Raw genomic sequence first — 10,265 nt, 5'->3', positions numbered from 1 at the left:
TGCAGATGAAGTTACAGGAGCATGGCCCAAGAAGTTGTTTAGTTAAAACTGTTCATCATTGGATCAGTTTTGTTTTCTCTGCCAGCAATTTAAAAAAATCTCTAGACTAGAAGGACGATAATAACACCTAGCACATACATGATTACCATATACCATGTACTGTTCTCATATTCAGGGTCGCTAAAGTAAGTTTACAGTTGTGAGTATGCAAGACAGTTTATTCTTGCATTATTAATTATTGTATTATTTGCCATACGAACTGTAAACCTACTTTTGTTCACCCCTGTGTATGTGTGTGTGTGTGTGTGTTTATGACTTTATCTCACAAAAACCCTATTAAGTAGTTATTATCCCCTCCCTGCTCCCATTTTATCCATGAGACACAGAGTTTAACCACCTACCAACAATGAGTAAATGTTAAAGCAATGCAAACCCAACTGCTGCATTTTGGATCAATGATTTAGATTTTTGAACTTTTCAGTTACTCTATGCCCCACCATTCCCTAATGCTTTGCCCAAATAATAGACTGCTGGGCCTTTGTAGGGATTTAGTGAGATTTCTGTGCGGGATTATGATGTTCTCCAAACTAATCCCTATTTCCTTGAAGTTGTAGGGCAGGGCTGCTACTCAAAGTGTGATCCACAGATCTGGTCCCTTTAGAGAACTGTTTGTTACTTGGTCTGCGGCAAGAATAGCACAGAAATTGAGAGTAAGCGTTTAGAAACCTTTATGGAAATTAAGCAGGTAATTGATGGGTACTGGCTCTAATGATAAAATGGTTATCATATTCTTATCTTACCAAAGCATGGTTCACAACTAATTGGAAATTTAAAAAAATAATAATTGATCGCTTCCCACATTACAGTTTGAGAATTCACTGTTTTAAGGCTGTTCACCCTCGAGTTTTACCAAACTCTGGATTCTTCTGAGGGCTTGTTCCCCAAAATGAGGCCTCGGATACCTTTCCTCCCTTCATTTTGTCTATCTTATAATATACAGTTACTGTAGCGATCCATAATGCCAACATACAGAATATAAAAATGGCTATTTGGGACGCTACGCTGCGTCCCAGCGCTGGTCAGGGTTGCGCCTACAGCCTCGAAGGGCCCCAAACAAGGCGCCCCGCCAGCCGGGCAGTAAGGGATGGCGGCCGCGCGGCGCATGCGCAAGGTGACTCTCCGCGGGCTGAGCGGGTAGGGGAGGGACTCAGGGGGTCCAAGATGATGCCGCGCCTGCGCCTGCGCCTGCGCCCCCGCCCGCGCCTGCGCCTCCGTCTCCACCGGGTGCGGCGCCTGCATGAAGGTCCGCAGGTAGTCACTTCCGCCGGGGCTGCCCTCTGCATCCGGGTCAGCGACGCCGCTACCGCTACAGCTGCATCTGTGGCCGGGGTCCTGGGCTCGAGTCTCCACGGCGGTCCGAGGGGAGCGGGCTCCGCTCGGCGCTACCTTCTGCGACCTGGCCGTCAGCCCCACGTCGCCGGCCTGGAGGGGCGAAGAAGACGAGGGGGCCAAGGCTTCCTCCGGGGTGAGTGCGGCCCGGGAGGGCTGGGCATGCCGGGTCCGGGCTGGGAACGAGCGTAGGGGCGAGCGTCCGAGGGTCGCGTGCCCCCGGAGGGCCAGAGAGAGGCAGCGCGGAGGGTTACCCTTGGTGGGGGGCGCCCTAGAACCTGCCCGGTGGCGCTTCCCGGATCCCGCCCAGCGTCGGCCCCCGCCCTTGGCTCGGCTCCTGTTTGCTTTGCCATCCTTGCACCGCCACCCCCTTTTCCGTTTCTGGGATTGTACACCGGCTGCAACCTACCCGCTTCCCGACCCTCCACCCCCGCACGCACCCCGGCCTGGGTGCGGTGACTGGGCCACGTCGGTCCCCTGTTTGTGACCAGCCTCCGTCCCGGTGCAGAACAAAGAAACCTGAGCTTCTGATGTGCCTCCTACCTTCGCAGAGTCCACACGGAAGCGGCATCTGCCATCAGGGCGTCAGCAGACCTTCCCGCGTGAAAAGCCGGGTTTCTGCGTGCATTCGGACGCTGTCTTTTGCCTAAGTATCTGGCGGAAAATGGTTTCGGTGTCCTGGGTGCATTTGCTGCCACTGGGGATCTAGGGCAACTCACGTGAAATGAAAACTTTATTTGGTTCGGCTGCGTTGCTTTGAAATTTCCCTGGTCTGTTCCGGGAGCTCTTTTTTTCTGCCAAGAGCCGTTTGGATGTTTATAACATTCGAGGGCCACACAAAATTATCAGCTTAAAAATGAGCCCGCGGTCTTGGGTCGTCCATTTCATTAACGCGCCCCGAATGCCTTGGCAGGGCCAGGCCAGATGATTTCCCCGGCCAGACGCTCCCCGCCCCTGGAGGTGGTCGCAGCGCCTTCCACATAGTGGAAGTGTGTGATTGCATTTTTCATCCTCACCTTTTTTTTTTTTTTTAAATGAAGAGCTCTATTTCTCCTAATGCTTAACTTCTTAACTTTTTAAATTAAATGTATTCTTTCTCTGATCGTTTGTAATTCGCAATTTGTAAATGATAAGATTCCTCAAAACTGTACCTGAAGTGAGTTATTACCCTGCAGGCTATTTTCTTGATGATCTTACACTCCTTCTCCTATTTCTTGTCATTGTACATTTTCTCTGAGCTCTGTTAGTCTTCATCATCTTCTCTGTTGCCGCCTGCTATTGTTGGGCTTAGACAGGAAGTATTACAGCTCCGCGGCTGCAAACGTGTCAGAGTTGTTGGCGTCATTAGAAGCATTACAAGACCTTTGAAGCTAAGTGTCACCAAATCTGGCATTACAGGCTTATTCTGTGTCAAGTCACCAGTGAACTGGAGACACTGCTGTGTTAGAAGCAGTCTGGGCCTGGGGACCAGGGAGTAGTGTCGTTTGCCTCATCTGTGTGATAAATCGAGGATAATAACACCAGTGTTTTTTATACCTCACAGACTCGTTGGTTGGCACATAGGAACTGATGAATGTGCAGGTGGTTAGTAAATGTGAAAAGCCCCCTGTGGGAAAGCGGTTCTATTCATTCCGTCAGGAGTAATGCTGGTAGAAGGAGCAGGGAGGAAGGAAGGCGTGGAAGAAAGGAAGTAGTATATTTAGCCAGATCTGAGAAATTAACCCTGGCTGGCGGTGGATTGAAAGACGTCTTGTTAAGCTTACCTTCTGTAAAGCAGAATACTAGCATAATATGATGATAGTAATATCCCAAAATTATAGTATTTGTAACTACAAGAAAGTGTTAGAGATCAGTTATTAGACTTTAATCTTTTAAAAGGTCTCAGCATGTGTCTTTTATAGGTGGGATAATTATTCTTTGCTTTATTTTCACAATTTTAAAAGTAGTCATCACCATTATAATTTTTCTTAAATTTTGTGTTAACATTTCTGATAGAGTATCTCATTTCATTCTTTGTTTTAATGGTTCTATAATTGACATAGAACATGTTAGTTTCAGGTGTACATGATTTGATATTTGTATATATTGTGACATGTTCACCACAATTAAGTCTAGTTAATATCCATCACCACACAGTTACAAAAATTTTTTTCTTGTGCTGAGAACTTTTAAGATCTACTCTTGTAGCAACTTTCAAATATATAATACAGTAATTAATTGTAGTCACCATGCTGTACATTACATCCCCAGAATTTACTTTATAAGTAGAAATTTGTGCTTTTTGCCCATCAATCTGTTCTGTGTATCTATGAGCTCAGTTTTAATTTTTTGTTTTTGTGTTGCTGTTTAGATTTCCACATGTAGGTGAAGTCATACAGTATTTGTCCTTCACTTATCATAGTGCCCTCGAGGTCCATCCATTTTGTTGCAAATGGCAATATCTTCCTTTATGTGCTCAATAATATTCCTCTGAGTGTGTGTGTGTGTACGTGTGTACGTGTACACGTGTACGTACACATATACACATACCACATTTTATCCATTCATCCATTGATGAGCACTTAAGTGGTATATATTTGGCTCTTGTAAATAATGCTGCAGTAAATATGGAAGTGCATGTATCTTTTTTGAAATAGATTTTATTTCCTTTGAATAAATACCCAGAGTGGAATTGCCGACTCATATGGTGGTTCTACTTTTATTTTTTTAAGGAACCTTTATACTGTTATCCAGGTAGCTGCACCAATTTACATTCTCACCAACAGTGTACAAGGATTCTTTTTTCTCTACGTCCTCCTCAGCGCTTATTTCTTGTCTTTTTTGTACTAGTCGCTCTTACAGGTGTGAGGTGACATTGGGTCATTTCATTCTAAAAAACCTACATGACCTTGCTTTCAAGGAAGCAGTGACAAGAAAGCATATAGGATTTTTCCAGGAGTGCTTGGTGATCTTCATAAACACATAGGATGGCCTAAACTATTTTCCTGTAATGCTAACAGTGTTGCCAAACTCATAGGAAAAGTGAACATAAATATTTAGAATGAATCCCTTTCACTTAAATGAGGAAGTGAAAAGCTTGCCTGGGCATTTCCTTCTGCCAACTGTAATTGATTTCAGCATAGATGTGGTTACTAGTACCTATTCCAGCAGCAGTGTTAAGCTACATAATAGTAAAGGTACCATGTAAAATTATAATTCAAGCAGTTCTAAATATGATCTTAATATTTAACTTTTGCTTATACTGCTAAGCTGCACTGGGGAAATCCCCTTCTTGGTGATAAAGGAGGAAATCCATTATCTCCTTGATTTTTAATCTCACTAAAGTGAACGACTGTTTTTAATTTATCTCTATGACCTTCGCTCATAGCTGGCAAAAGTAATGAAATGCCACAACTATCATAAGTCGGTTGAGAAATCAGGTTATTCCTGTTGCATTGGGTTATTTTACTTTTATTTTTTAAATATATTTTTATTGATTTCAAAGAGGAAGGGAGAGGGAGAGAGAGAGATAGAAACATCAATGATGACAGAGAATCAATGATCAGCTGTCTCCTTCATGCCCCCTACTGGGGATGAGCCTGCAACCTGGGCTTGTGCTCTTGACTAGAATTGAATGTGGGACCTTTCAATCTGCAATCCAGCGCTCTATCCACTGAGCCAAACCAGCTAGGGCTTCATTGGGTTATTTTAACACATGGTCTCTTAAATTATTATTTCCTCATTCCTTTTCCCCTCGTTCTAATTTACAAAAATGGGAAGCAGCCAGTTAACTTCTAAGTCAGCAATATCCTTCAGTGATTGTGCTTATATTGCTCCTTTCTTGTTTGTTTCCTGTTATTAGAGCTGCTGATAAAGTTCTTCCAAGAACAGTACTCTCTCAATTGTTTCAACTGTTTTTATCTACCTAGTGTACTTTTCTGCCTAAAGTTTGCGACGAAATGTTTAAGAGTGAATATATCTTTCACTCATTATTTACTATTCAAATTTCTTTTTAAATAGTAGTTGCAACCCAGTAAATTGATTTTATGACCAGACCATTGAACTAAAGCTAGGGGTGTGAGCTAAAATATAAGATTATTGTACCTTTTCAGCCAATAAAAAGTAAAATGACAAATAAGTTGTTAAAATTTTTCTCTTTTCACAGGACATTGGCTCTCTGGATTATCAGGAGTTTGTAGTTGACTTTGAGTCCAAGCTGAGGATGGAAGGTGTAGAACTTAAGGAAGAATGGCAAGATGAAGATTTTCCAATGTAAGCCATGCTTATAAATGAAAATAAATTTAGAACAAAACTTCAAACTTTTTTTATTCTGGTGTCACCTGTTAAATGACTGTTGGGTTTAATGTTCTGCTTTTAATCTTTTAAAAAATGTATTAAATAAATAAGCCTGGCTTTCCCAGATCATGTGGCTGGCTACCTTGACAGATTTGCGTTTGTATTTACAATTGTATTGGCACCAATAGAGTTGATTAGAGTTGATAGAAAAAGAACAAAGGCAAACGTTTTTATTTCCAATTTTATTGGGAAATAATTGACATACATCACTCTAAATTTTGAAGACATACAGCATGATGGTTTGCAGATCTTATATTTAAATGATGTTTCCATGCCATCATGGTTAGAAAACCATCCGGTGCATAGTAAGGTTCCATAGCAGTTGCAAGGGATTGGTGAGAGTCCTGAGACATTGCATAGTTAGTACCTGAGGATAATAGTAATATGGAAATGCTAATACTCAAAGCAATTACCATAGTCCCATTGTGAGCAATGATTTAGCTTCATCATACATTGTATCATGTATCACATTAAGTTTATGCATTTGAATTATATTTGTTTTGTAGGATTATAAATTTTATATTTGTTTTATAGTTGTATTTAAGGGCAGTTACATAGGAATTTGTATTTACTTTTGTGTTACTGATATAAATATGTCAGTCAACTCTGACAATCAGAAAATATTTTCTTTAAAAAGGGTTTTGTAAAGTCAATTTTCTACATAATTGTTTTTATAAGCTTTTTTTTTAATCTTCACCTAAAGATATTTTTCCATTGATTTTTAGAGAGAGGGGAAGAGACAGTGAGACAGAAATATCAAGTGAGAGAGACACATCAATTAGTTGCCTTCCACACGAGCCCCCACCAAGGCTGGGGATGGAACCTGCAACCCAGGTACGCCCTTGACTGGAATCAAACCCAGGAACCTTCAGTCCGAGGGGCAGTGCTCTATCCAATGAGCCACACCAACTAGGGCTATAAGCTATTTTTAATAGAACTTGGGACTTGAAAAAAAAATGTTTTAATTTCTTACTTAAAAGTATGTCTTTGTCTTCTAGACCATTACCAGAAGATGATAGTATTGAAGCAGATATATTAGCTGTAACTGAACCAGAGAACCAGCCTGGTAAGAACTTGACACTCTTGGTTTCAGTAAAGTGATAGACTGTGCTATTTTTGAACACATTTCTTTGTCAAGGAAAAAATATACTTGGTGTTTGTTTCATCATAGAGAGCAAAAGATAAGTTGAATGTTGAGGAAAGAATTTTTGAAATACTTTAGAGGTTTTTGGAAATTTCTACACTAAAGGGATGACAGTAGATCATTTTTAGTAGTAGAGGTGACTATGAGATCTGCTTCTATTTAAAAAGATGTATCTTTGCTGGGATACACCATCTTGCCATGATGTAGAAGCAGTCATGATCAAAATCCAAAGTTGTACATTAGTGCTTTGAGATTGTGTTTAATTTTATTTTTCCCAAGGATGAAGTGGTGGACATTTAAACATTCCTTCTAATACATCTTTCACTTTGTTTACCCATTCCAGGCTCACTAGAAGTTAATGGAAGTAAAGTAAGAAAGAAACTAATGGCTCCAGACATTAGCCTGACCCTGGATCCTAGTGATGGCTCTGTGTTGTCAGATGATTTGGATGAAAGTGGAGAGATTGACTTAGATGGCTTAGATACACCATCAGAGAACAGTAATGAATTTGAGTGGGAAGGTAAATGTTTCATTGTTTTTATCTAACTTTTATTAATGAATGTTTGTCTTTATATACATGCGTGTTTTTTGTAATGTCATTCTCATAGGATAATTGGAAAAAACTTAAAACTTGGTGTTAAAATTAATGATTAAGGGATTTTGTTGAAATACATTATTTTTTATAAATTTTTTTTTTTTTTTACTAAGGTATGAAATTTTGCTAACTGAATATTCTCGAGACTTTCAAACTATTTTTAGTAGATTACACAGGTGGCTTTTTTTTCTCAATTGCTGTGAAGTTACATTTTTTTCATGGTCGCTCCCAAAATATTGCTTGATAATTATGGCATAGTCTTACGTTCAGTTGATCCACTAAAAAAAAGCTTTGAAGAGACGTATAATTTAGGAGATGTGCTAAAAGTAGTTAAGGGTTTGCAGAGAGAGAGAGTCCTAAAGGGAGTTTTTTGAGGATGATTAAAAAAAAAAAATAGGTTTGCTGATATTGCTACACTTTGTAAACAACCAGCTTGAATTAATGAATACTCTAGCCTCAGTTTTATATTCGTCATCATTTGTTATTTGAAATCCAAAGGAATTTGCATGTGTTTTGCTTCGCGTGCTTTCTTTAATTAGATACTTGTTGGCTACAGTGTCTTTGTACTGTTGATAATTTATATGTATATACCATCTTTAAAATTATTTTTACTTCAAAGCAGTATTTAGCACTAAGTATATTATCTACAGTGAAATGTAAGATCCTTGATGTGCTGTACCTTTTGTTCCTTTTTTCTTCCCTGTTTATTGGTTCAATAAACAGTCCAGTAAGAAGCAATATTTTATAAAGATACTGAAATAGTTTTCTGCCTATGTGTTTTGTTTCTTCTTTCTTTAATGCATCTCTAGTCATTTCCTGGAAGGATATTTTCCGTTAACTGCTTTATCTTGGAAACAAACAACTAACATGCAGTAGGTTTCCCTTCCCCCCATCTTTTGGTAAGGATTATGATACTAAAATTTTGAAAATCATTACAGCATTAAAAATCATCTAAAATACAATCTTGAAATATAAATTACACCTAATCATTGGTGCTTATGCTTTGGCTAATGTCAATTTAAAATATACTTTTGCATGTATACTTAAGAATATTATCAATAAATTTCTGCTTTAAAAAACTGATCAAATGAGCAGTAATCATTGACTGGTTAACCACTTTCTATTGATATCATAATGTTTGGGGAATAATTTATGTGCTCAATAACAACAAAAAATGATTGGCTCCCAGATAATTAAGTAACCTATAGTGTTGATAACTGTCAAGGACAGTCTTGTTATAAACAGAATCTGGAAAGGCATTGTAGGGCCAGTGTACTAAGATTTTGATGGCTGTATGAATTATCTTTTCTGAACTTACAGATATACCTTGTACTATAATTAGGTGCTTTTGAATTAGGCAATACAAAAAAAGTTAAAGAACCATGATTTCCAAAAGCATAAAATGACTTCATCTGAAGAGCAAGCCTTTCCTTCTATTATGAAAGAAATATTTAATATTCCACAAAAAGTATAATGAAAAAGTCTCCAAACATTCTAATTAGATAGCAAAGTGGTTAACATGTAATTTTATTTTGTGGTATAAGTAACAATTTGGGATTCAAAAACCTTTTATTTTGACAGATGATCTTCCAAAACCCAAAACTACTGAAGTTATTAGGAAAGGCTCAATTACCGAATACACAGCAGAGGAAGAAAAAGAAGATGGACGACGCTGGCGTATGTTCAGAATTGGAGAACAGGACCACAGAGTTGATATGAAGGCCATTGAACCCTATAAAAAAGTTATCAGTCATGGAGGTAAGAATTACCTAAGATTGTTTAGATTTTTTACTGCAACATCAGAAACCTAATTGCTTAAAGAAACTCTCCCTTGAGATATTATGTAATTTTGAAAAAATAATAAATATCATGCCATTTTAGTAACATAACAGGTTTGAACTAAAAGAATAAAACCAGCATTTAAAAATCATTAATACATGCACTATAGTAAGTTCAAAAGTTCTAAGAATGTGCAACAAAAATTCTCCCTCCCACCCTATCCCTTGACACCATCCCCAAAACAGACTTTCTCCCCTTTTGTATCCATTTATAATTTATACATGCAGTGCAATGTTCTAAACCGTTTTTGTAGCATTTGCAAATTTCTTTTTATTCCAGCTTCATTGAGATATAATGGACATATAACATTGTATTATAAGTTTAAGATGTATAGCATGTTGATATGATACACTTGTATATTGTAAAGTGATTACCACCATACCCTTAGCTAACACCTCATCAGATTACATAATTACTATTTATTTTTTGTGATAAGAACATTTTGAAATCTTAGCAACTTTAAAAACATAACACAGAATTACTAACTATTGTCACCATGCTATACATTAGATCCTCAGAACTTATTCATCTTCTAACTGGAAGTTGGTACTCTTTGACACATCTCCCCTTTTCCTGCATCCCATAGTAACCACCATTCTAGTCTTTTTTTCTGAGTTTGGGTTTTTTTTTAGATTCCACATATAAGTAATACCATATTTGTTTTTATTCTGTCTGACTTATTTCACTTAAAAATGTTCTAATCTTAAGTGTACAGTTCATTTAGTTTTGACAAATACCCATATAACCATATATACCCCTATAGCCTACACCCCTAGGCATACAGAACATTTTCATACCCACTCCCAAGCATTACCTCTCCAGTAACCACTATTCTCATATCTACCCCCTAGTTAGTTGTACCTGTTACAGAATTTCATGTAACTGGAGTCATATGGTGTACACTCTTTGATCTACTTCTTTTGCTCAGCATAATGTTTCTGAGATTCGTCCATTTGTTGCCCC

General features: G+C 38.4%; 1 protein-coding gene across 5 annotated transcripts in view; it reads left to right on the top strand.

Annotated features, from left to right (window-relative positions):
* Positions 1-1,211: 1,211 nt before the first annotated feature.
* Positions 1,212-10,265, top strand: part of BNIP2 (BCL2/adenovirus E1B 19kDa interacting protein 2) — a 32,910-nt gene continuing 23,856 nt past the window's right edge. For 4 of the 5 annotated variants that reach the window (XM_015560202.1, XM_015560201.1, XM_015560203.1 and 1 more), the window contains exons 1-5: positions 1,212-1,525; positions 5,534-5,640; positions 6,723-6,790; positions 7,212-7,388; positions 9,045-9,221. In XM_015560202.1, the coding sequence (XP_015415688.1) occupies positions 5,591-5,640; positions 6,723-6,790; positions 7,212-7,388; positions 9,045-9,221 (472 nt within the window). In that variant the 5' untranslated portion in view covers positions 1,212-1,525; positions 5,534-5,590. Of the gene's footprint in view, positions 1,526-5,533; positions 5,641-6,722; positions 6,791-7,211; positions 7,389-9,044; positions 9,222-10,265 lie in introns of those variants that run through there. The other variant, XM_015560204.1, reaches the window with a different exon arrangement.

This window comes from Myotis davidii, unplaced genomic scaffold, assembly GCF_000327345.1.
Source record: "Myotis davidii unplaced genomic scaffold, ASM32734v1 scaffold1275, whole genome shotgun sequence".
Taxonomy (NCBI): Eukaryota; Metazoa; Chordata; class Mammalia; order Chiroptera; family Vespertilionidae; genus Myotis; species Myotis davidii.
The sequence above is the reverse complement of the archived record's forward strand: the minus strand, read 5'-3'. Positions and strand labels throughout refer to the sequence as shown.